Genomic DNA, 27,451 nt, shown 5'->3' on the forward strand with positions numbered 1-27,451 from the left:
ATAGAAGCACATCAGTGGTTAGAGAGAACTAACTATATACAGTTAGGACGATTAACTGTAGTAAGGAAAATCAGAGAACGAAGGGAATTAACCCAGGCAGAATCTCACGGTAATATGCTCACACTGAGTCCAGTGTCTGAGCTAACTCGTATTTAGCTTGAGTTTCTTTACAAAGCAGAACAGGCACCAATTTTTAGATCTTCTCCAAAAAGAGGTAATAGATCTTGCCTCTCCTGCAAGGGTACTGGGGGGGAAACGCATTAAAGGCAAAAGCATTTCTGAAGTGCTTAGATGCTCTGAAAATTGGAACAATTGAGGCTAGGAGAAAGGTCAGCCCAAGAATTTTTTCCTTCTGTCTCAAAAAAAAAAAAAAAAAAGAAAAAAGAAAATTCAAAGAAACCTTTATTTTTTCTCAAGTCTGGTGTTTAATTTGAAAACAATGAACAATGCAGGACTATATGTTTTGTGGACTAGACTGTAACTGTAGCTGTAGTACTGAGTAGAGCCAGAAGAGACACTGTGCAGCTCTGAGAAACGTCTAAGTGGCACGCTGTCTGCCTAAGAAGGTAAAATCTTTTTGCACCTGACAGCTGCTCCCTCTAGCTGTCCCAGTGTCCCAAATTTATCGGAGAGCTTGCATAGTATAGTAATTCCCTTTTGGAATTATTTTCCGTCCTTTAAAACACATCTGATGTCAAAGATCCTATTTTCTCAGCGGGGTGGACATAGGAATTGTTTCTGCTTGGATGGGGATTAGGAGGGACTAAATCCTCTAACACAACCCCCCTCACATCCCCCCCAAAGATTTAAAAATACCCTTCTTCAAATAGAGAGGCAGTATTTGCAGGGAATCTCTTCCTCAGCAGCAAAATGAAAATTCTTTTTGTGAAATCATATCTGTTCAAATTATAAGTTTCTCTTCACTATTTTTATTTCTAAAGTCCAACCTTTCTGGTAGCTTTATTTTGCATTATCACTGTTCATCATATCAGGATTTGTCCTATTTTTGCTCATCGTCTTCCTCCCTTGATCAAACACTGAACGCCATCGCTCTATCTGGTGGGGGCTGTCTTCTAAATGCCTCTCCACTTTGATTAGCAAAGAGTCTGAGATTTTAGCCAATTTGTCTGTCACATTTTTGTAGAGTTTTGCAGACTTTTTACATCAGGTTTAGATCTAAGGATTTCAAAGAACTCCCATAATCTTTTCCCTCTTGCAAATAACCATGATTTTTTTTTTTGTGCAGTGAATAGCAGACTATTCTGCTTTAAAATATTCTGTTGCATTCATGCGTACTTATGTTAAGTAACATCTTCCTATGTTTATGTGCACCTATATTATATATTGTAACTAGTCCTAAAGAAATTACTTTTCATTTCTTCTAATGGAATCAGTGATGATTGATCACTATCTGCATCTGGATCATTATGATCACTGAAGGATCTTATGAACAGAGAGAGATTTCAGGAGTCTTTTCTGTTAACTTTATACATTCCTTTGGCATTTTTCTTTATGCTGAACTATTTCTGGGTTTTCTTCCTTCTTCTCAAGAAAGTCTATTTTATTACATCTTCTGATCATTTTTTTGCCTGTATCATTAACGGCTTTTGTGTTTGTGTATTAATGGTGTTGTTAATGCAGTACATTTATTATGCTGATTTTTCTTTTTCCTCTCAGCCTCATAAATCTAATAGTGATAGTCTACTTCGGAAGGACTAATTTAAATAAGTGGTTTGACTTCCTGACTGATTTTTAAATATGATTTAAATTAGCAAACAGAGTACTTTAATGTTTGCATTTTCAATCTTGTTTTGTATTTTGAACTTTACTACTTTTCCTAAACAAATGTTGATTCTCATTGACCAGTTACTGTTAAAACTTTCTGGTTTGCAACAAAAGTAAAACTAGTACTTCTTGCTAAGCCAGAAGAATGAGGCATTCCTATGAGCTGATGACTCTGGTGGTTTGTGTCATGCTCCGTATAGGAGGACAGTGGAATCCAATTATAAGGAAGTAAAATGTCATTTAAGAATATATGTTAGTTAAATCAAAATGTACTGTATAAATACTAGACTTTTTAAAAATAAAGTATTGTTGTTTGCCTTCTAATATTTGAGAGTTAACAGATCTTCATCTTCTTGTACTCATTTACGTGCAGAGATTAGAAAAAGGAAATGTTTCCTGCTTTTTTCAGCTCCCAATTGATTTCTCAGCTTTGAGTGAGCTAGTGAATGAATGGCATTAGTGCTATAAACTTAAATACAGAGATTCTGTGCATCTGCAGAAGACTATACAACAGTTAAGAGCAGGTTTAGCACTTCAACAAGCTGCAATTCTTATTTCTTAGCCAAAGATTTGTGCTGAGAAACTGGTTGGGTTTTGTCATTGCTTAAATTTTGTCAGTATAACAGCACTACTTTAAAATTCTCTTTATAAAGTGCTTTAGTATCTTCTAATACCTTTAGTTTGTAAACTAGGTTGACATCATTGTTAAATTGTATGTTATTGATAGATTTATTTTTATATTGTTTAAAATTTAGAATTAGAATATTTGAATATTTAAAATAACACCCTAAAACCAAAAATCTAAATCCATAGTGCTGTAGAAGACAAGTTTATTTGCAGGCAGCTTGTTCTGCAAAAACACAACATAATTTACACCTTTGCTTCTGCCACCCTGATATTGCACTTTTTGATTTCCCACACATTCACTTAGTGTGTGAAGTGAGAATTACAGAAATATTTCAAGACCTTAACATTAAGGAGTGAAGCAGACCCGTGTCAATAGCTATTTTTAATTTTGCTGTTTTACATTGTGCTGGCAACTTGGGATTAAGCCATTGGTTCCCAAAGCACAATTTTTCATGCAGGAGAGAAATGTCGATTTCTGAAAATCCATTCTTTGTTCCTTAGAGGTTTGAGTGCTGCCTCTTGACTCTGCATGCAGCTGTGGTGTAAGAACTCATTACAACACGGGTATTTTCTGTGAAAACTAGAGTGGGTGAATGTATTTCTAAAGCAGTAATTTAGCTCTTCGTAGCAGAAGTTTGCTAATGAGCAGTAAACATTAACTGAAGTCAAAGAACCTACTTCTTTTGTATCAACATAAAGTTTCTGATTTCAGCAGGACCAAGCACAAGACCTTTAAGCTTATTATCTTTGCCTAACAAAGAGAGGACATTCTCTCCTGTCTGGAGAGAATTCTGTCCTGTCCTGTGTATAAAAGTTTGTTAGCTCCTGTCAGCATGCTCCTCACCTTATATACTTTTCTGCACTTCTGAATTCATAGCGACAGCTCAGTGAGATTACTTGTGGAGCAAAGTTCATCTTCTGAGCTTCAGCTGCAATATTTGCTTGAAAACAAATGAAATGCCAGATGTAAATAATTTCTCTTTCTTTTTTTTAGCATGAATGCTTTATGTCTCTAAAGTACTCTATTTCCATTCTGAATTAAGGATAGATGTTCAAAATGAAACATCAAGGCAATACTGGTTTTGTGTGAGACGGTGTTTGGGTTTTTTTAGATTATCTGTTTCTAAGTGGGTTGCTAAAACCAAATGGGAAAACTCACAGTTGATGTTTTAGCATCTTTTTGTACCTACTTTGTATTTAGATAGCCACATTTTCTTAAGAACTAGAAAATCATTCCTGGGGAAAAGATGATTACTGAACACAAAGGATACAACTAAGGCTTTTTATTTCGACAGAATCACAGCATTGGTTTAGGTTGGAAGGGACCTCTGGAGGTCATCTTGCCCAACCTCCCTGTTCAAGCAGGGCCACCCAAAGCAGGTTGCCCAGGGCCATGCCCACACAACTTTAGACGATCTCCAAGGATGGAGACTCCTCAACCTCCCTGGGTAACCTGTGCCAGGGGTCAGTTACCCTCAGAGTAAAAAAAGTGTTTCCTTACGTCCAGAGAGAACCTCCTGTGTTTCGGTTTGTGCCCATCGCCTCTGGTCCTGTCACTGCGCACCTCTGGAGAGAGGCTGCCTCTGTCTTCTTACACTCTCTCTTCAGATGAGATTCCCCCTTGAGTCTTCTATTCTCCAGGCTGAGCCGTCCCAGCTCCCTCAGCCTTTTCTCACAGGAGAGATGCTTAAACACCTTTGCGGCCCTTTGCTGGACTGGTGCCAGCTCTCTTTATAAGGTTAGAGTTTTAGATGCAGGAACAGAAATAACAGTTTAAAACCATTCCAATCTATTTCATGCACTCTTGATTTGTCTTCCAGCAATTCATGGAGAATAGCAGCATAACTGCTTGTTACAACGAACTGGTCCAAATAGAACACGGCGAAGTACGATCTCACTTCAAATTACGGTATGTAGAAGTGTACAAAACTGCAGACATCAACTGCTTGGTCTACGTAATTGCGTCAGGTTACTTTCTGCTTCTTCCCAGCTATGCATATATGGTCTTTGCATCTGTATGTTAACTAATGTACTATACCCTTATTTCCTTCTTCTGTTATGTTGTAAAGGACAAATTTAAGTACTTTAGTAACTGGTACCCTGAGAAGGCTTGGTCTGTGTATGTTTCATTCACTGGTGGTTTAAATGATGGCTTTCCATAGCACAAAGTGCAGTACATGTCCTTTATTCTGATGCTTGCTTGTGTCCCATAGTCTTGAGGTGCCCATATTGAATTGGCAATGTTCTAGCAGCCATTACTACCAGCATTACAAACAGGGCAAGATTCTTTAGCAGAAATATTGCAGGATGACGACTTCGGCTCATTTCATTGCAAGGGCAGCATTTTAAAAAGGCTGTCTTGGGTGTAACATTTATGGGCTGCAAATTTATGCAATGGTAAAACTTCACAAAGTCATTCTTGATCTCATGTGTGTGAGATTTCATACTTGACAGCTTGAGCTGAATGCAGTCTTGATCCGGCTCTTCATACCCTGAGTTTTTATTTTCTTGCTTGGGCAAGACTTGGCACACAGGAGCACAGTTTTTTTATCTTAGTCACAAATTAAATGACTAATTTTATATTTAATACAGGTGCTTATACATGCATGTAAATATGCTTGCAATTCAACTATATGGGGAAAAAAAAGCACTTGAAGTTGAATGTCGTGGAGAGAAGGTGTAGTTCTCTGAGTGTGATAAATTAATTCCGGTTCCACCTACAGAAAGTACTATTGCTTCTCTACAAGTTTCTGTGTGTCTGTTTGAGAGTAGATTTTTCTAATATTTTCTTTGCAAACTGATCCCAAAGTGACTTTGTGTTCAAGTGACTGCGTGTTTGTGCATGCAGAATGCAATTACAGTAAAACTTTCAGAGAAAAAAAAATAGAATTTGGGCTCACACGATTTTTTAATAGGTGTTTTCCAAAACTCGGCAGGAAAATAAAGCAGCTGTGAAATTAGGTGTTATGGTGGTCCTGGGTTGGTTTTGTTGTTCAACTACAGTGTAAATGCAACATGAAATGAGTGACTTCTGAATTAAGTCAGCATAGATCAGAGACATCAGTTTTATATAGAAAGATTAAGCTGTCATTTCTACACACAATGCTTGTAGTTTATGTTTCATTTCAAGAACAAGATGAAAATAGAGTTTGAGCACCTCTACATGAGTAGTATCAACTATGAATGCAGATAATTAAAACTCCAACACAGGGAGAGTGATTCCTGTTGGCTACCATATTTTTCTGCAAGTTTATTTATAGCAATCACAAAAAAAAAATCTTAAAATTAATTAAAATTGGAAGGAAACAATGTCAGTCCCCAGCAGCATTTCATCTACTGACAGTTCTTTCATCTATATTGTTTATGGAAAAAGCAGTATACCACCCACTTGTAAATATGCTTGCTTTTGTTCTCTTGAATGTAGTTACATAAACCGTGAGCCTACTTCTTTTTAATTTACATAAATAGTAACATTATATAAAATGTATTGTGTGTTATCATGTCTTTTGTATATAGATAATATACATATATATTTATATGTGTGTCTATATATTCACGTCATTTCTGAACATGACTGGTTTGGGAACTTTTGGTAGCATTGCAAAATACTATGATGAAAAAAAAAACACAGTGCTATTTTTGGGTTTGTATTGCCACTGCCAGATGCAGTCCCAGAATAGTTAAGTAGTTTAAAGAGCTTAATAGATGCAGACCCAGGACAGTTAAATAGTTAAATACCCTTCATCGTGTAACAAGCACAAGTAACACTTACAATCAGCATCTGTACTAACATCTGGGGCCACGAAGTAGCCATTTAAAAGATAAGCTTTCTGGAGAAGCTGATGCCTTGCAACAGAGGATTTGCCCCTACCTCTGCCAGACTAGGCAGGTACTCTAAATGAATTTGCCATTTAAAACCAAACAGAACTAGTGTTTGGTAAAGCTGTTTGGTTACAATTTGTTTTCATCCCTGTGGTTTAATTAAGTGGGGAAAAAAGTGTTGCACTGTATGTCTGTCCCACTGGGCCTCTGCTGCCTAAGGAGGTTTTCTATAAAGTTTTGTAAAAGTGAAAGGGAAGAGAAAATATTTTCAGAAAGTTAGTCTATGGAATTAAACCCAGGATATTTCAGGTGTTCAGGTACAAAAGAAACGTGGTGAAAAAGTAGGACGAGCCCAAGAAAGCAGTATATAAGGTCATGTCAGTGGTCAGAAGTGTCTTTCCATTCCAACTCCACTTCTCCATGTAGCTTCTTCTGCTTTGAAGATTGGTTGGACATCTGTGGGAGGTGTGTATTAACCAAATAGGATATGGGCCATTTAAACATTTAAAATTTTGCTGGCTTGGTTACCAGATCAAATGAAAATACTAAGCTTTGAATAGTGCAAACATAGCTGTGTGTTTTCCTGCAGAAAGTTTAAGTTATGACATTTGTTAGCAGCTGGTGTACCAGACAGGCATCTATCACTGAGATAAATTTGTTGTTGCACACAGCACAAAACCACACTTTAAAGCCAGCTTGGACAGCTAGAAAATGACTTGTAAAATTGCATTTGGAGCTCCTTTTATTGTATGAGCTGAAATACTGCTGTTGTCTTCTGTATACAACACTTTTTCCCACAAATCCTCGTCTGCACGGCTTTGTCTGTGTCTCTGTGTATATGTCTTTGTGTATCCGATTTGGTTTTGAGTTACTTCCATGATGAGCAGAACTAGCGAAGTCCTGTGTTTCTTAATTCTCTAGTCATCAGTATTAGTTCAAACCCCACAGTGCAGTCTGTGAGCAAGACATACTTTTTAGGTAACAACTGTATACAAGAATGTTTATGCATCTTGAATTTATGCTCCCTGCAATGAGAGGTACATAGAAAATAATTAGTTTGTGTTTAGTCAAAATCAAAGATGAAGTGCTGACATCTATCAAAGCAAGTATGCCGTGGTTGTTTCTTTTAGTATGCGCTCTCTCTGTGTGTATACATATATTTCTTTCCAGTATTAGGAGCCTGTATTCATGTTAATCCCATCCCGTGTAAACTGTAATTTAAGCAATTTAAATTTTGTAGCAACAAGGTAAGGCTTTCCTGCATTAGTTCAAGGATAGCCCCGAAAAAAATGGGAAACGAAGATCATTTTACCTTCAATAAAGATCAGGATGTAAGGAAATCGAGTCACTGAATTATTACTTGGAAGCAGGAAAATTGATATTTTGCTAACTAGGACTTTGAGATGGCTTAAATTGTTTACTTTAATTATGTTGTATTACAGCTTCTTTGATAGTGCTGATCTATTTGCTCTATTGAAAACTTTGCATGTATTTGCTGTGGTGATTTTTGTGTTCCCTGTCTTTAATGATCACAAAACTTCTTATTCTGGTGTAACAGCCATTTGTTATTTTTACTGCTAATTGTTAGTTCCTGCTGTCTAGAACATGTTTGGAGGAAGAAATGTACTACTGAGGTGCTGCAGTACACACAAGAAATTTTACTGTGTGATCTGCAGTAAAAACACGTTAACAACAAGGATGTCTTAAGCTGAATTTCCTGAAAAAAATCATAATGGAGGTAGTGATGTGGTTTAGTCAAAGCGACATGCTACTTTCTGATTCATCTACTGATAAGTACAATATAATAATGCATTTATAGTGAGAAAAATGTTCTAACAATAAAATTAAAGTGAATCCTTTGCTAATTTCAGGGCTTGTAATGCAGTGTTTACAGCGTTAGACCATTGTCAGGAAGCTATAGAAATAACCAGTGAAGATCATGTCATTCAGGTAGGGGGAAAAACTTAACTATTTTGTAGAACTTGGAGAGAGGAGCCCCAAAGAGGTGTTTGCTCAGTAGTTTCTGTTCTATTTCAGCGGTTTAGTTTTGTTGCCCATTAGAAAGCCCTGTGCAATGAACTGCCTTATTTCTGGATGCTGCACATTTGATGCCTGTTGAATTTTTAAGACTTATATTTCGGTAACTTTATTTAGATGATAATTTTCAGTAAAGTAATGCTGCTTATGGTAAAACCAGCATGAAATCTGTAGGAGAACTAGATAACCGGTACAGTAAAGAGTTTTGTTCTCTTCACGTGCCTTTCGATAACAGCTTACGTATCACCTTCTGTGTTCAGCTCCTTACTTGAATAAAATGTTTCCCCATTACATAGTATTTTTATATGAAAAACACTGAATTGTAGGGATGTGTGGCTATGGCTTTAGATGTGTAACTTATTTGATAGTTATGTGAGTAATTATCCTTTAAGTATGTTCTTTTTCATATTATCCTAAAGTACTTTTGTTTTGGCAGTATGTTAATCCAGCCTTTGAACGGATGATGGGTTATCACAAGGGAGAGCTTATTGGCAAGGAACTTACTGAACTACCAAAAAGCGATAAAAACTGTGCAGATCTTTTAGACACTATCAACACATTTATTAAAAAAGGGAAGGTAAGCAAGTAAAATAAACTCATGCAAAATTGCTTTAGATTTCTATTCTGCTTTATTTTTAATGCTCTAGGTTTAAGAACACAATATGTGGTTTTCATGAGCACACATGTAAGACCACAATTCTGCCCCTCAGATGTCTTAGAAGCACAACAGTCCATGCCTCAGGCAAGTGACTACAAATTTCTTTAGCTTTGCTTTTAGGATGTGACTGAACTCCTCTACCAGTCTGTTGACTTGGGATCAATATAAGAACACTTTGTGTTTCTGTTTTGCTTGGGGCCCATGGAGCTTTTGTTAGTTGGAACATAACAATTTGTCCCTCAGTCAGTCTCTCAGGTGGCTGCATCATCCAACCAAAAGATTTAACTGTTCTGTCACAACAGCAGAGCCTTCATTGACTGCATGCTTTAAGCACCATGTGGTATAAATCAGTTGTGACCAAAATATATCAGCACCCAGTGGGGTTTGTTTTCCTAACTGTAGTTAAAATATCTGCAGTGCACTGTGAACTCCCGCTGTGGTGGTGATGTGCCACAAAAGTGCTACATGTTCCTGGCCGTATGTTCCCCTAATACACGCAACAGTCTCTTACCCCATCTCCCATGGGCTGCAGAAGTACCTCTCACCCTCCTCTGTCTCACCCTCTGCTTCATGAACTTCGAGGACTCCTTGAACCTTTGAGTCACTTCCCGCAACAATCTGAGCTTTGGGGGAGTCACTGTCTGAAGTTGTCTGCAGGTTCACCTTGGTTCATCAGCAGTAACTGCAGACCACTCTTGCTTTGCCCATTTATATAGGCTGCCCATCTGCTAGCACTGGCTGCTCAAAGGCCCTGTGTGTCTTCTGCATCTGTCTGACTGTCTTTGTCTGTAACAGAGGAGGTATCTTCCAGAGACGGTATCTTACACCCATTTTCCAGCTTCATCCTATTCTGCTGCCAAGTAGTTCCCTCCTTAAAATGTCTCTTCTTTGAGGTGGTAAGAAGAGAGAAGCTGCCTTCTTTATCTTCCTTTCTTCTCCAATCAGTGCTGGAAGATATTTTTTATCTCTGCATCAGTGCACTGCTTAAGGATGGTGGATATGTGACTCTTGGTTAGCCTGCTGTCCTCTTGGTGCTTTCCTGTAGCAGTGGGGATGGAGGGAAAATTAGTGGCCGGTAAGAGCAATGGGCATTTGCATGGGAGAACAGGATAAAGGATGCCATGAAGAAATTGCTTCTTCATTTTGCTGATCTAGAGTGCCTTGGATATCCATGGTCACGGAAAAACAGTCATGGAGTAAGAATAGGTTATGGGTTACCTGAGGTTAGTTGAACGACATCCTTAGGTCAAGGACTTCTGAAATTTAGCATACACATTGCTTGATGACTGAGAACTTCAAAGCTGAATTGCACTCAGCACAGAGTTTGGTTCTGCTGCTCCCAAGGGAAGTATTTTCTAGATGTGTTGCAGCCAACAATCCTTATGATGGTACCTAGCAAGGATGTTTGTAAGCCCTCAAAGTAGATGATTCCTAAAGTTCTTTGTAAAAATTGTATACTCTCTCACAAGAGAAACTTATTTGCACTGTCCTTACATTAGCAAATGCCTGTTGAAAGTGCTACTCTGTATTAATAAATTTTACACTGTTTTAAAAAGTACACCCATGAAATAATATGTAATTATTTACTATGTAAGGACTATTGAAGAATAAATGAATATTTGACTGCAAGCTATGTATTCTTAGACGCTGTCTCTGTTGTGTGTGTTTGCTTAGGAATGGCAAGGAGTTTACTATGCAAGAAGAAAATCAGGAGACAGTATCCAGCAGCATGTGAAGATAACACCTGTGATTGGTCAAGGAGGGTAACTAACTTGTCCAGAACATAATTGCTTTCTGGTTTTCAGGGCCTTCTCTCTGCTTTCCCCGTCTGCAAGTTTGACATGAACATCCATGTATGTAGTAGCAGGGTGATGATATAACTGCTGACTTCAAGCAGCATGGAAAGAATAAGCAAAATTGAGAAGTTCATGTTCTTTGCTGACGTCTGTCCATCTGGGTGTCATATGCTGGCTAAAAGAACTATAAAGTCACAACAATTAATAGTTTCACTGCTATAGCTACCTGCAAGCTGATGTTTAGGCTCATGGTACCATGCATTTCTTTATGAAGCTATTCTACAGTATGCAAACTGTTAGCCAGTCGGCTGGAAGGATCAGCAGCCAGACGATCCCCTTTGTGCGCGTGCTTGTATGTGCTTGCACCTTTGCAGTGTAGTACGGGCACGTTGCCGAGTTCTGCTCTTAGATGCGCGGGTGAAATCCTGCAGGAGCGGAAGGATCAGGTGTCCTGGGACAAAAACATAGCTGTAACGCTGAAGGAGTGCTTGTTGCCCCGTCGTCTGTTTGGTGTTGGGTTTGGTATCTTGTTTCGTGAAGGCGTGGAGACCTCTGCTTTAGAAAACAGCAGTGTGTCACTTCTCTCTTTACCATTTGATATGGTAACAAGTGATTATTTCTGTTGCTAGGAAAATAAGGCACTTTGTGTCCCTCAAAAGGCTGCATTGTACCAATGAAAACAACAAACAGGTATCGTATTTCTTTCATGTCATAATTTTCATTGCTTTTAGTAAACTGATATTTTTTAGTTCAGAAATTCATATTTTTCCAAGAGGTTGCGACCTATATTGCCAACAAGATTCTCATTGAGTGTTGGAGCAAGCAAGGCAACTTCAGCTTTTGCATGGACTGTTCTCCCTTTGTAGGACTGCAGAGTAGAGAAAGAGAGGCTTTAATTCTCTGGACGTGACAGTTGAGTCCATGATACTGTGGAGCAATGTAGACCATAGTCCAAGGGGAGTCGAGGGGCTTTTTCCTAGACCTGCTCTTGCCAGTCTGATCTGATGTACTTATGTCTAATAATGACCTATGCTCAGCAGCCACAAGGTTTGCCAACGTGTGGTTCTTGAATAAAGTGTAGCCTTCATGCAGCACCTGAGAGAGACATCACATGCTCATCATGTTGTGTTGTGGAGAGGTATAATCCAAGCCATAACCCAAGTAAACCAGCAGTAGCAGTTGACCCCGGTCTCTGCAGTCCAGGCACGTATCCACCTGAGCAGGTCCTGCAACAAAGCTGGTGGCATGGGGAGCTGTTTGTTGTCATCTGCTCCTGGTTCCCTCCCTCTGAAAATGTCTGAAGTAGATGATCGTATCACATGCTTTGCCTCAAAAATACTTGAGTACACGGCCTATAGAGTAAAGCAGTTTGAACATTTGTGAGCAAAGGAGTGAAATCTATCTTTAGCTTGTGGTCTATAGGAGTGAGATAGAAAGTGAGGAGCATAGGAAGGAGCTGGCAACATTTTAAACGAGGATGTGCCTTGGAAGCATGCTGTGTTTCCATGTTCTTTAGGAGAGAGGCTATGTATCTTGGTTTATTTTGAATTTTAATATGCTTTTACCCATTATGTGGGTAAACACACTTGTGCATAACAGATATTTAGAAAGTCACTACTATTTTTAGTTGCCCCTTCAATATAACAATGCTGAATATTTACACATCATTCGAAAACTTCTATTGGAAGAAGTTCATAGGTGTTATTTTGTAAAATTTGACAGTTGAAACCACCCCTCTCGCAAAAGTTTTTGTTGGGGCAGGTGGTAACAAGTTAAGGGATAAATCTGCACAGCTTTTGGGAGAACTTTGAAGGTGTATCACTGAAAAACAAGTCTCAAAGTGTTTTAAATTGACCTCATCTTTGAGCTAAAACATGCATTTCAGTATTAGCAGCAAGGTATCATTTACAGTAGCAGGATGTTTTAAAGCACTCAAGATAGAGCGCAAGAGAGTTTTGTAATAGACACAGTGCTAAAGTTACAAGTATTTCTTTTTAATTCATTATTTAAACCTCATCATTGTTATTGCCTCATTTATAGCTGCTTTGATGTTGATTTGGAAGTGATAAAATTAATGCTTTTTCTATAATATACACACAGCTGAAAGACTGGTGCAGGGAAGTGTGGATGTGATACTCAGTGCAAAGCAATTGCAAACTTGTACCATCTGTATAAAGCATCAGCAGGAATATAGATAGAAGTCCTTCTCTTTTCTGTTTTTCATTGCCCTGTTCATTGGGCTACCCAAGCTGGCAAGCTTAAGAAACAAATTTTAGTTAGGGACTTGTGTCCAAGGCCACATTCATATTCTCTGTGCTACTGACACTGTCAGAAAACACCATCAATTCATGCTTTTACTATTGGTTCATGAGCAGTTATTGGTAAATAAAGCACTAATGCAATGAGCTATAGGTCTGGGGGGCTTTACACAATTGGTGAGCCCAGGGATAGGGCCTTCAAAAGGTCCTCCACAGATGCAGACATAGAATCATAGAATCATAGAATCAGTGAGGTTGGAAGGGACCTTTAAGATCATCAAGTCCAACCATTAACCTACCCTGATAAAAACACCACCACTCCTAAACCATGTCCCTAAGCAGCTCATCTACCCTTTTCTTAAACACCTCCAGGGATGGTGAATCCACCACCTCTCTGGGCAGCTTATTCCAATGTTTAATAACCCTTTCAGTGAAAAAATGCTTCCTAATATCCAATCTAAACCTGCCCTGACATAACTTGAACCCATTTCCTCTTGTCCTATCACTTGTCGCCAGGGAGAAGAGGTCAGCTCCCATCTCTCTAAAACCTCCTTTCAGGTAGTTGTAGAGGGTGATAAGGTCTCCCCTCAGCCTCCTCTTCTCCAGGCTAAACAACCCCAGATCCCTCAGTCGTTCCTCATAAGGTTTGTCCTCCAGACCCTTCACCAGCTTTGTAGCCCTTCTCTGGACACGCTCCAACACCTCAATGTCCTTCTTGTAGTGAGGGGCCCAAAACTGAACACAGTACTCGAGGTGAGGCCTCACCAGTGCCGAGTACAGGGGGATGATTACTTCCCTAGTCCGGCTCACCACACTCACCACATCTACTGCAAAGGTTAAAGACCGCAGCCGAACAGAAAGCATGGTCTGTGGAGATTTAAGATCCACTGGGGATAAAACAAGGTGCATCCAACAGAGCTAGGTAATTACTCTGTTTCACTTCTGTGGTGGAAATATCTCCTGCCTGTAGTAGAGCACTGGGTGCACTCACATTGCAAGAAAAATTCAAACAGTGCCTTGGAATTTGAGGATTTTGAGATTTTGAGTGTGGCTTTGGGTTTGGGTTGGCTTTTTTTTCTTTCTTATTTTTTTTTCATCTTAGATAGGCAGTGATGGTGACACATAGTTCCTATCTATATGATATTCATGAGACTTCTTAGAGTTATTTTTGTAGCAATACTAGTGTGATGGTGTCAGTCCTGATTAACATTTGGACGCTGCAGTTTTCCTAAAATCCATGCCTGAGTACTTGCAGCAATAGAACTTTGCCCTAAAAAAGTATTAGGTTTCTTTTCAAGCCACAGATAATCTTTTATGGAAGGATAAAAGGAAAACAAACTAACTACTTCTTTAGTTACAGAGCTGTCATGACTCAAATTTTCATGCAAATGTCTGACGTTTCACTGCATAAATATGATTTTAAATGGCTTGATCTCAGCATTCAGACACTGTATGCAGACTTACAAACATCCTTACATTATTATGCATTGTCTCACCTTAAAAAATGTAGATGTGTTCTTTGTCATTACTGACAGCCTCCATAAGGGATATCGCAGTATGATTAGAGATCACTGTGTAGGAACCTTCATGGATTTCTGTGCCAGATCTATCACATACAAAAATTAAGCATGTTAGATTTATTCGGGGGGTGGGGGGGAGGAATACATCTGAGAATGTATTAAGTATTCTTACAGTGAAGATTTATGAATGAGGATTGACTTTTATGTGACTGTTCCCATGTGCTGAAGCCTAGGTAGTGATTAATGCTGCCTTTGTCAATTTGAGACCTGGCAGGATAGAGTCTAGTGTTTGCACTTTCATAAATTTGCAGCAGAGGTGGTGTTTCTCCCCTTAAGAACATATTGGCCCAAGATTAAGTGTGTAACTGCCCTCGTAACTTACCTTACATGGGTCTTTCAGGCCATGCCTGCAGAAGGGGTAAGAGAAGTATTCAGAACTGAAGTGTGGTTTGTTTTATAATTTCAGTGGAGCACTTAGAGGACTGCTCTGGTGGGGGGGTTGGACTAGATGATCTCCAGAGGTCCCTTCTAACTCTGGCCATTCTGTGATTCTTTGATTCTGTGACTGTGCCAAAGTTTTCTTCTAGTTGTGCAGTAGACAGAGATATATCCATGGGCTCTAAGAGAAGCTCCAGTCTGGGACCAGAACGAGCAGTTCAGATGCCTTGTGCCACTGTACCATATCTGATGAGCTTCCTCAGTTGTACTCTGTTTGCAGAAGATGATTTCCCTGAGAGTTCCTGCATGATTACAAAAGAGGTGTTTACGCTTTTAAAACTAGTTTTCTGGAGGAATAGTCTTTCCTTACACTCCCTCGATCAAGATTTATATGAAGCGTGAGCGCAGGATTTCGCCTTTTTTTTTTTTTCTAACTCATTATAGAAAGCTACTCCTGAATTTTGGCTTTTTTTTTCCCTTTCTTTTCCATTCTCTTCTTTCCCTTTCACCCTCTTCCCCTCCTCCCCCCAGCAGCAAAAAGGAAAAAAAGATGGAAGGTGTGCAAGAATGATGGAAAAGAGAATTTGTATCATTACTTCCCTTCCTCTCCTGAATAATCCCTGTAAGGACCATGCAGCTTGCATTGTCACAAAATTATATGGACGCTAAAAGTACATAAGTGCAACTTTGCCGTACTATCCTTTTAACTCACAGGTTGCAACCACGGATTTCATGGTTCCATGCAATCTAGTGCTTTACTATGGGCAGGTGATGGATTTGGTCAGAGGGGCCAGTCACCATAGATTAGATGACAATACTGGACTCCTAAATATGATGTGTAATGAATAATGTGTAAGTGCAGTGTCAAGCACTGAAGTTTATTCATCTGAAGCAGAAGGCATGTATACCTTCTCTAGTGAATACACTAAAAAAAGCAATGCATTATTTTTAATCATTCTCAGTGTCTCTGTTAGCTGTACCTAAATACGTCAAGTGCTAATTTTAGAGGGAAGACTTGAAGAACTGAAAGTTCTGCTCTGTTTTCCTATAACAGCAAAATATGTTATTGTAATCATGTAACGAAGGAATGGGGCGAAGTGATTAGCAGATATTAAACTGTCACGTATTGGACAGACTGTGCTTTTGTTTCTGAGCAGGATGGAGAAGCAGAGGAGCATTTAATCTGTGTTATTGTAGACCAAGCAATAGGTGTAAACTGTAAGATGATGGAAATATGCTATTTAAATTCTAAGAAAGATTGAAATATCTGTCGGTGGAGTTACCCACCGTGTTTCAGAAGCATAAACAATTAAGATTTTGTATTTAGCTTTTTCATTCATGAGAATGATTAAAAATTACTTAGAAATAAAGAACATTCTGATGGATGACACCTACCTCTACCCTTCTAGTTGCTGGAGAGCTGTTTATGTAACTGGGTTTTTTGAAGTCCAGTTTATCAGTGACTCATGAAAGGATGCATGCAGAATTAGCTTAGTACAGAGAGCAAAACTGAACATTTTAGGACTTTTTTTTTTCTCTTTGTGTTTTATTCCTGGAATCTTTCAGGTTCATATGCAATTATCTCTTAAAGCACTATCTAAAAATGATTGTCAGTTCTCTTGCAGACACAGACATTGAACACGAACTTAGTACATAAAAGCATGATCATATCTGTGATTTCCTGCATTGCATATCTGTTTACTTTCATATTATTTCTCTACATATAATTATACCTAAAGAAGAGTCTTTGCCAAACGCTTTTTTTTAAAAATAAGTGAACAGTGAATGTTGGATAAGGACAGTGTTGAATGTAGACCTTTTAAAATATTTTTGTATTCTTTTTCCTTACATATATATTTTACTCTTGGTGCACCTTCAGCTCTACAAAAGTCACCGTGATGAGAAGTACACAGAAGACAATTCTCAGTCAGGTTAGAATACTGTCATTTACCTTTCTATACCACTGTGCTTGAGGTCATGGCCGGGTGCTTTGCTGGTATGAAATGTTGTCTCTTCCCTCTGTTGAGTCAGTGGTTGGAGCAGATGGCCAATGACAGATGCCAGCTGCTCTGTTGTCGCACCACGAATTGGATTTGTAACCACCATTAACGATTCAATCCCCTGTGCAGAGGTCTTGCCGTGCATTCGGAGTTAAGGTGCATCGCTCTTTGTTGTATTAAAACACTGTGTCTGATCCTGAAGGCGGTGTGCCTTCGCACACCTTTCTGTTTGAAATTCACATGGAACAGTGCTGATTTGTGCCAGCAGACCTGCCCTAGTGTTTCCAGTTTTAGGACCTGTCGGCAGGCCGTCGGTTTGGCCCCAGCACAGGGCTCAGACAGTTGTCCGTAGCCTCCAGGCTGGAGCTTGTCACCTCCAGCCAGCGCTGAGCTGTTGCAGTGTGTCTGCAGAACCCTCGCCCTGAGTCCCGGGCAGGTTTGCTTACTTGCAGACAGCACGTTCAAGCTCTCAGTAACTTCTGCAGATAGCTTTTGACTGAAGGCGGGGGAGTATAAGGAGATACTGTCTTCTTCCAATGCTGTGTAATGTTTGGAATAACAATTTCCCATGAAGAAGGAGACACTGAAGGCTGGCTCTCAGCTTGCAGTTCTAGTGATCTGAGCTAGGTGCAGCACTGCTGTCTTCTTTCTTATTCTGAGGGAACAGACTCTGGTGCCCTTTTACCTTCTGAGGCCCTTCCCACTGGACAACGTTGCTGGGCAATGTTGGGCAGCTTCTGATTTTCACATGGGAGGAGGATGTAATACACTGGGAGCATGGGAAGTGACTGCTTAACATCCCCTACCTTTTCAAGTATTATAAGAATATGTACAAGAACTGGAGAGCTCTGTGATGCTAAATAATAATGGGCAGGGGGGGAGGAGAGATAATATATGTAATTTGCTGCTCTTATTACCATTGCTGCCATCAGAACCAACCCTACATGTGTTGAACTGTTTGCTCCTGAGTCCCCGTAATAAATACGTTTTTTCTTTCTCACTGTTTCATCCTTGTGATCAGGGGAAGGTGAGAATGCCTGTGAATTAAGACGAAGAACACTTGTTACTAGTTAACACATAGTTACTAGCTTACTAATGTGTTTGGCAGATTATGTGGGGCATTTAGGTTTGCTCATTATTGTCACAGATTTCAGCAAGACTGGGAAGCCACGTGCCGTGAAGCCACGTTGATGACCGCAGTGCAGTGAAAGCTGGCAACCTTAGAGTCACGTGTATGTGATGTAGGTTGTCCTTCCCTGCAGTCCATGGTTGTGCTCCAAGAATAAATTCCCAGAGCCATGGTCATACACCAGTACGTCATGAGGATAGAAAAATAATCCATGTGTATCGTGCTGTTTGCGATGGTGTGTTCTGTGATGGTGTGATCTGTAATAAATTCCACTTAACAGGTGAAAGATTTTTTTTTTATTTTGGCATTTAAATATATTCACCTGGAATTGTAGCATGGCACAGAGTAGCTTTCATGCGCCTGTGACTCTCTAGGTGGCACTAGCAAAGTTTCTAACTTGTTAGTCGGTGTTTAATACAAGGAAAATTGTCTTGTCTGCTACTGCCACTCACAGCCATGTTTATATGTAAATGCGTGCTCCCACTCAAGTGCCTTATGTTAAACTCCTCCAAACTTTAATGCAGGAAAAGGGTTTGAAAGAGTAGTCCTATCACATAAATAAAATAATTTATCATGGATTATTTATTACCCATTCTTAACTGTCAACAGAGGAAAATGCTTCTGTTTCTCCAGTCTGGAGCACAATATAAAAAGACCCAAGCTATCTTGTAAATCTGTGGTAAAGAAAATAATTTAGACAGAAACTGTATTTCAGTCATTTTTAAGATGGATATATTTTTAATTCTGGAGAATTGTATACTAACATTTTCTTTTGCTAAAGACAGGCTGCATATATCCTGTCTTGCAACATGTTTATTCTCCTGAAGTTGAGAATATCAGTTTTATGATATTTCTGATTCTTCACGTGGCAGTTATCTCCTTTTGAAAGCTTGCTGGGGTCTCTGATCTTTGAGTGGCATTTCAGATACTCTGGGAATATGTACTGTAGACACTTTTGCACAGTTGCTGTTTTTAAACGTAAGGGAGAGTGCAGACTGTAATGTTTTGGAGGAAAATGAAATTTTACCGAATCTTTCTTTTTTTCTTTTTTTTTTTTTGAGGCTCTTCCCAGGCATTTCATTTAGCTATTGCATTTGCCTGGATGTGATAATTTCTCTTGCTTTAGCAAATGGTGGTTTCAAGAATGACAGCTTGGTGCATGGTTAATTTTCACAGCAACCGAATTGATTGTTTATAATCATTCTCAGTATGTTGGATTTTTCTTAAACACAGGGTACAAACAATTATTGCAATTAAAAGCAAAAGCTGTCTGAGTCTGAATTGTGCTTGGGCTGTAAGACTGTAGACTAAGATGGGATTTTTCTCACTTGGCTAAATTTCTAGGCAGTTAAACTCAGGCTCGTTCAGTGGTTGGTGGAGAGCAAAAGGGACTTTCAGGAGGGGTTCAACCCGTCTGCCTGAGATATCTCTCCTAAAGCAGGATCTTTGACAACTACCTTAGACAATGACACCCTGAAAGACTGCTGGGTTTAGGCAGCTGAAGTTAGGTGAAACAACTCCCCTGTTCCATAAGATGTCTTGACTTCTTTGTGAAACAGCTTTCCAGGTGACTTTAGTCAAGTTGCTGTAAGCTGATAGACACTGAGTCCCTTGTTCTGATGTGCAGAGATTACAATATTTCCCCCACTGTGGTATCATTAAGATCATCTAATTAAATGTTCAGAATATTAGATGGAGGAGACTCTGTAGAGATCCTACTTACTGCACTTTTAAAGCTTTTCGTTTGTATTTACAGAATCCCACTCCTTCAAATGCAAGAACAGAAGGAAAGACTCGACTGATGTTAAGTCAATAACATCTCAAAGTAGTGATGGTAAGAAAGAAAACTATCGAGAATGACGTTATAAATAAGGAACAGACTTGCCTTAGGCAATAAAAATGGAGAATAAAAAAGGAACCAGACAGATTCACAGCTGGTCAAGCAGAGATCACTCCAGTTTTTATAACTGCTGTAAAATCTCTTTATTCTGCTTTGCAAAACAGTGCCCCAGCATGAGTACCAGCATCACTATACAGTGCATGCAGCAGGTGCTGCCTCCACAGAGAGGAGCAGTGGCTGTGCCACGGGATGGGGGCAGCCTGCTAGAAGAGCGCATGGTAAAGCATTCGTTCCACCTCTCTTAGAAAGCTGCAGCTTGCGCTCCTGAGCCAGTATTTTGGTTTCATTAGTGTGGGACATGAAGGGAATGATTGCTGCTGGTTACTTGAGAGCAGTACTTCTGCTCCCGGTCCCACTTGCAACTGCTTGCTGGGCCTGGGATGGCAATAGCAGATATTTCTTTCTGCCCCACTATGCAGTGAGAGAAGCACAGCTTATGGGGAGCAGGAACGGGTTTCATTAGGGCAGCTGTGTCACTGAGATGAGACAGGCACACAGGTACTCTCACAGGAGAAGCCACGTCTGGCAGAGATCCATTGCAAACAAAGGCAGAGTGGCAGGTACTGGGCATCAAGTATAATATAGCTTAAGTATAGCTGAAGTGACTGATGGACAGAAAAACTGACAGCAGAAGTGGGGGGTGGCTGCAAAGGAGGTAGGCAATAGTGCAAGAAATTAAACAGTAAAACAAAACTTGCAGGAGAGGAGATACGGGAGAAATGGGAGATGAGGCTGGATTTTGTTGTGCTGTTCCCCAGTGACAGCCTTCTGCACTCTTTAAATGCTGTCGTCCGATTTACCTTCCGCAGCATGTAAACAGTGCTCTCTTTAATGGCAGCTCCAAGTTTACAGACCCGACGGTACTCTTCCATGGCAAGGATCCACTCAATGACAATAGAAGCTCCTATCACAAAGGTGAGTCCTGAGCGCTGCCTTTTCCACAAACTCAGAGCCTGGAGTTGCTCTCATAGGGAAGTACGTACTTTGTGGCAGGACAGCCAGGGGTTTCCTGCAACTTGTATTTAACAGAATACTTCAAATCAATTTTTTAATCTTACCACTTTCTGCGTCTCATTATCTCGTTCCAAATCCTAGTCATAAGGAAGTATATTAAAAGGGTGTCCTTCCTAGATGCACTGTTTGCGGCAGGAAGGGGACCCTGCTGTGTTGGGCTGTGCACGTGCAGGAAGACGTGCTTCTGGTCTCACCTTTGCTTTTACCATTGATATTTGTAGGACAGCATGCAAAGAAGGGACCACTTGCACCATATTCTGTCCCTCCACTTCCCTGCAGTCTTTTTGTCACCATCCATGTTATAAAAACTCTGCTGTTGCAAACCAGCTGTAGAATCACTTGTCCTGCAGACCAGGGTGCTTGCCATCTCCCACCTTCAAACCGCTTTTTTCCTCTGTCCACATCTTCTCTTCCTGGCATCAAGCTCTGCTTCCCAACACCACTGTGCCTGTTAGAGCAGCCGACTCCTTTCCTTTTCCTTCTCCCTAACCATACCTGCAAGGAGGCCTCCAGTGCCTCCGCAGCAGCTTCTGGTTGCTGGAGAAGAGAGCGCTGGGGCTTTCTCCCTCTCAGACCTGGCAGTGCCTGGAGCAGTCCATAGCGTCGTTGCTGTATTCCCAGATTGCGGCTGAGACACAAGGTGGGAGGCAAAGAAGAGCCATCGTCTTGTCCCTCAAGCGCAGCCCAGCTGTTGCTGCTCTCTGCCCTCCATTTTAACATCAAGAACATTGAGGGGTTTACACCCAATATCAGGATATCTGAGTCACATCCAGGAGTTCGTTTGTTTGCTGTTTTCCTCTGAGGACTGAATGATTGCTTCTGAGCAGACCTGGCTATGCTGAAGGACTGGGACATGGCTAGTTCTTGGTCTACACACCTGTGACTCTTCCAGACATTTCACACCCTTCTGCTTTCACTTCCTAGGAGTTTGCCAGTTATAAATAGTAGGCAGATCACAGGGAACCAGAGCACAAATTTACATTTTCAAACTTGTACGTATAGGCCTGGGGGGAATTACATAGCATTTGCTAAACAGAAAGTTTAGCAATCAAGCCAAGAATAAAGATTTTGTAATAATAAAAGACAAAAGTGCCATTCACTCTTCCTTGCCTGCCTCCTTAATCTGCTTTCAGGTTATTAACATAATTAATGCTGCCCAGGAAAACAGCCCCATCACAGTAGCAGAGGCCTTGGACAGAGTTCTGGAAATCCTGAGGACAACAGAACTTTACTCCCCTCAGCTAGGTACCAAAGATGAAGATCCTCACACAAGTGATCTTGTTGGAGGTCTGATGACTGTGAGTAAAATTAGCAAAGATGAAATTACTGCTACCAGTGTCCTAGATCACAGTTCACTCCTCTGCTGTGCTAAAATTTCATAAGCGATGGGAAGGGGACTCGTAATTCATTACCATTTCACTTAAGCCTTTTGGCCTCTCTACTAACAGTAGGCACCAAGACGTAGTAAGATACGGCCACATCTCAGTTCGTTGGGTGCATTCATCCTCATATGTAAGTGAACATGGCTGCCACTAGAAACTATATCATCCAATCTGATTTGTCTTGAGGAGATACTTTTTAGAAAGCCTAGAAGCTTAGATGGGACTAGAGGGATTGCTCTACAAGAGTAAGAGTGAGGTTACTTTAATCAGGTTCTGACTGTGGTCCTGTAACAGCAGCAACATGGTCTGCCAGAGACAGAACACCTAGATTTCATCATGGTTTACCTGATTTTTTTTAACGTACACCAAGCTAATCCTTGTCAAAATAGTATAAAGAATATAAAAAATAAATTATAATGGTTAATTTGAATGATGAAATCCTGCAGGTGCCAATGAAAGGGTCAAGGAGGGCAATGCACTGTATAGTTGATAATATCCTTCTGGAGATCGCATACTAGTGTTCCTTGGATCCTTTCAGAAAGACCTTAAAACAAGGAAGATTCTTCTAGTGCTACAATAGGAGCGGTGCTTTTAGTACCTGGGAATGCTACCTACAGTGCGTGTAGTGTTTTTGCAATTAATGATGCATGGATACTCTACCTAAAACTTACAATAAACTTGCTTTTTCAGGATGGTTTGAGAAGACTGTCAGGAAACGAGTATGTGTTTTCTAAGAGTAAGCCACCATTTTAAACTTCCCTTTGCACATGTGACTTCTTCTGTGGGTGCTAGTGACCCAGAGCTCCAAGCTAATTTGCAGCGAGATGTATGTTTTTGGAAATGGTTGTCTAAGTGACTGCAGAACAAGTACTAGGCTGCCTCCATTTTGGAGTTGAAGCAGGTTCAAATAGTTAAAATAATACATTTCAAAATGTAAAAATTCACACGAGGAAAAAACTACGTTGTCACTCAAAGAAATGTTCATTGATCTTTTTGCTTTATGTCCAAATCCTCTGTAATAACATAAACCATATATATTATATGCTTCTACAGACTTTTTCATGTAAGGAAAAGAGTTGTTTTTCTTGAAAAATAGCTGTTTCCTAACTGGAATTCTGCAGGTGGGGAGAGGGAAATAATCCAGAAATGTTGTAATTCCCAAATTCCATTTCAACAGACGTGAACTTGAGCCATAGTCACCTTTTAGTGCCAAACACCATCAATGATGTTCCGCCCTGTATCGCACAGCTCCTGGATAATGAGGAAAGCTGGGACTTCAACATTTTTGAATTGGAGGCTGTTACGAATAAAAGGTACTGGACTCCTTCCCCTGGGTGCCTGCAAAAAGGTTGCTGAGGAGCTGCGGCAGAAAGCGCTTTGCTCTGGAAAAACTGAAGCAAGACACAGCAAATCTGTGAGAGATGTCTGTCTTTTACTCTGTGTGTGTTGATACCACTTGTCGGATATAACAAACCAGGCACACACCATGGTCAAGATGCATGCACAGGCCACAGAGAGCCCTGTGCAAACTGTTGCCATCCCTGACAGTGTCTGCAGCCCTGCAGAACTGTTTCCCATTCATATTTTACCTTGCTTGGCTCCCATCCACTCTGTCCAGGTGACACCATTTGACACAGTTGGGTGGTGTTACATTCTGGATGTCCCACAGATGCCCTTTTATCCTGCTGACGCACAAATGGTCATGCTGGAAAAAGCAAGCCTTTCCCCTCCCTCACCTAAATCACCCTATGGTTTAGGAAGCTCTGAAGCAACTGTGGGTTTTGATTATAGGGATAAAAAAATGGGATGGAGGATAAACCAGTGACAGGATCAAGAACCTGAGATTTTAAAGCTTAGAATGAAAGAAGATGCCAGTAGTTTTGAGGTCATGCAGACGACAAAAACAAATGTCACCCACAGAGAAAAGTTATTTTCATTCCAGGATGCAATGATTGGAGAGACTACTGGTTTTCTTGTACTCTATTTGAAGAAAAGGTCAATTTCTGGAATTTGCATTTTCCTGGTTTTAATTCGCAGGTGTTGGGTTTTGGCTATGCTTTTCGCAGCTCAGGGGCCCTGTAGATCATCTTGTAGTAGTGAAAAATGTGACTGATGATAGACAGGACACTGTCACGGGCAACACAGAGTAAATGACAACCCAGGGTGTACTGGGATTTAAGAACCAACAAGATCAGAGATTTTACCCTATTTAGTGTTTCATACACAGGCTCATCGCTGTCCTCCCCAGCATTATATTCACCAGGCCTGAAATTCCCTCTCCAGCTGGGAGATCACTGCTGGTAGGACTCAGGTCATCCTACTTCTGTTTAGCCCAGCCCACACCCCCACACTCCCACAGAGTTATCCACTGCCTGTTAGCATTTGGAGTTCCAGGGTTGGGGGGTTACCAATGGCAGACTCCCGCCTCAGCTCTAGGAAGTGATCCAGTCCTCCTAAAGCTGGAAGAGTTCACATGAAATAGTAACCTGATGCTGAGAGCTGCTCTGAGAAGCATCAATATACTTTGCATATTGCCAATTTCAACTAGTCAGGAAGTAGAAATCTGGACCCCCTGAAGCCACAGAATTATTTGAAACAGTAAACATTTGACATTTTTTGTCTCAGGGCTTTTTCACCATTGGGATGTGCCCATGTCAGGTTCAAAGTCTGCTTTTTCTCCTCACAAAAAAAAAAAATGTGTATATTTGATTGGTTAACAGATACTAAAAACTCAAAAGACCTGAGCTTTTAAGAATTTTTTCTGAAGCCACAAGAATTGGTGAAACTCCAGTGGAACTGCACCACTTCTACCAAACTTATTAAAATAATGTCTGAAAGGATGGTAGGTGTAATAATTTGTAACCTTGGCCAGGCTTTTGAGAAGTTATAGATGTGCAATTATAAAATGTTAAACATTTCCTCCCCATCCCCCCTTTTATTTTTAAGGTCTTGTTGGTTTTTTTTTGTCAAAACCACCGCTCTTCAGAATGTCAGAAGTTCCTATTTTACAGCTGTGCTTTTCTCTTCTACTGTTTTTCAGGCCATTAGTGTATTTGGGCTTAAAAGTTTTTGCCCGGTTTGGCGTCTCTGAGTTTTTAAACTGTTCAGAAGCAACGCTGCGAGCATGGCTGCAGGTGATTGAAGCCAACTACCACTCCTCCAACTCATACCATAACTCCACGCATGCGGCGGATGTCCTGCATGCTACCGCCTTCTTTCTCGGGAAGGAGAGAGTTAAGGTATAACCAGCACCTAGGAGTCCTTTGGGCTAGGACTTCAGTGCGTTTACCATTTTATGTGGGTCATTCGAAAGTCAGGTGTTTACTTAAATAATGATTGTGGCTTCATAAAGTTGCTCTGCCCTTGAAGTCTTTTCCTGTGATGCCTGCAGGCACGCACAGTTTCTCTGAAGTCTATTTATACAAGTAAGGAATTTACATTTTTAAGTAGTAACAACAGGGGGGACAAACCTGGCTCTTTTCTGTCTCTTGGTAACTGGCTGTTGGTAACAGCTCTTAACAAAGCTTTCCACAAGCTTTGGCGAGGGAGGTGCTGATCCCTTCTCCTGGTTATGGGAATGGTTCAAAGCTGCGCATGGGGAGGTTTAGACTGGACGTGAGGAAGCATTTCTTTACCGAGAGGGCGGTCAAACACTGGAAGAGGCTTCCTGGAGAGGTGGTCGATGACCCAAACCTGTCAGTGTTTCAGAGGCATTTGGACAATGCCCTTAACAACATGCTTTAACTTCTGGTCAGCACTGAAGGGGTCAGGCAGTTGGACTAGATGATCATTGTAGGTCCCTTCCAACTGAAATGTCCTGTCCTGTTCTATCGTGATCTATCCGATCCTAAAACACGCAAGCTGTGTGGGAGCAGGGTCAGTACAGACGCATTCAGGCAAGCATACAAAGTGGAAGGACACTACTAGAGGATCCATCCACCATTAGAGGTTTTAATTCAAAGATACTTCTTAGGTGACAGCACGGTAAAAAGTTTTATTAAGGGAAGAGGGTTTGGGTAAGGGTAGAAGTGGGAGTTTTGGAGTAGGTAACCTGTGGGTGCAGTGAGTGGAAAACAATTGCAAGGAGGTGGAATCCCTGCCCTCAAGCTTACGCTTGCATGTTTGTGGGTACCTGGAAATGACCAGAAATTATTTCCTGTGATTTTTGTGCCACGTCATATTTTTTCTGTCTTCCTGTAGGGAAGCCTTGACCATTTAGATGAGGTGGCTGCACTAATAGCTGCCACCATTCATGATGTAGACCACCCTGGACGGACCAACTCTTTCCTGTGCAATGCAGGCAGTGAACTGGCTGTCCTTTACAACGATACGGCTGTATTAGAGAGTCATCACACAGCACTGGCATTTCAGCTTACAACTAAAGAGAGCAAATGCAACATTTTCAAGAATATCGATAGGTGGGTCTGCTGGAAAAGGGAAGTGTGCATGTATGGATTGCTTGTGTGGGGATTTTAGTTTGGGGCAGACTGAGAGCCTACCTTCCAAACCAGAAAATATAATTTGAATAGAGGCATTCATATTTAACCTCTTCCGGACTCCTATGTAGACATGATTTTTTTAAAAGGCTTTCATTTTCTCCCACCCCACCCTCCACCTTCCCCATCCCCTCCAATTTGTATTTTTTGAAAGCATATGGAGTTGTTTGATAATCTTTTGTGGATTACATTTCTATGGTCTAGTTGGCAGCCTCAAGGCTGCATCTTGACCCACTGCCTCCTTATTGCAGCCAGAAGCTGCAGGCTGTGGCTGCATGTGGCCCCATGCTCGCTGGCACCGCTGCATTCACATGGGACAAAAAGGGGTGGTAGTGGAGGGAGCTGAAGCTCTGGGAGAGTTGGAGGCATCCTGCTGCTGGGCATGCACGTAGCCTGGGAGTTCCCATTGTATCAGCCTAGCTTTTGCAGGGACAGGGTGTGGAGAGAAAGGGAACTGAAAAGGAAAGGGCCTGACCCCCAAGCAGGTAGTGAATTTGTCTACCCCAACGTAACACTGTTGGTTTTTGAAAAACCTGAGATTTGAGTTGCAAGCTGACATACAGTGAGATGGAGGTGTGTTGGTGCCGTT

General features: G+C 40.7%; 1 protein-coding gene across 1 annotated transcript in view; it reads left to right on the forward strand.

Moving 5' to 3' along the window:
• PDE8B (phosphodiesterase 8B) overlaps positions 1 to 27,451 on the forward strand; it is a gene marked incomplete at its 5' end in the record, with an annotated part of 78,780 nt that overhangs the window by 44,958 nt on the left and 6,371 nt on the right. The window contains 13 exons of the mRNA XM_082497998.1: positions 4,233 to 4,321; positions 8,106 to 8,184; positions 8,708 to 8,848; positions 10,604 to 10,692; positions 11,355 to 11,415; positions 16,821 to 16,872; positions 19,827 to 19,904; positions 20,809 to 20,885; positions 22,118 to 22,282; positions 23,057 to 23,102; positions 23,544 to 23,679; positions 25,407 to 25,605; positions 26,567 to 26,784. Coding sequence (XP_082354124.1) covers positions 4,233 to 4,321; positions 8,106 to 8,184; positions 8,708 to 8,848; positions 10,604 to 10,692; positions 11,355 to 11,415; positions 16,821 to 16,872; positions 19,827 to 19,904; positions 20,809 to 20,885; positions 22,118 to 22,282; positions 23,057 to 23,102; positions 23,544 to 23,679; positions 25,407 to 25,605; positions 26,567 to 26,784 — 1,430 coding nt within the window. The remainder of the gene's footprint in view (positions 1 to 4,232; positions 4,322 to 8,105; positions 8,185 to 8,707; positions 8,849 to 10,603; positions 10,693 to 11,354; positions 11,416 to 16,820; positions 16,873 to 19,826; positions 19,905 to 20,808; positions 20,886 to 22,117; positions 22,283 to 23,056; positions 23,103 to 23,543; positions 23,680 to 25,406; positions 25,606 to 26,566; positions 26,785 to 27,451) is intronic.

The sequence above is a fragment of the Vanellus vanellus genome (assembly GCF_965231255.1).
Source record: "Vanellus vanellus genome assembly, chromosome: Z".
Lineage (NCBI taxonomy): Eukaryota > Metazoa > Chordata > Aves > Charadriiformes > Charadriidae > Vanellus > Vanellus vanellus.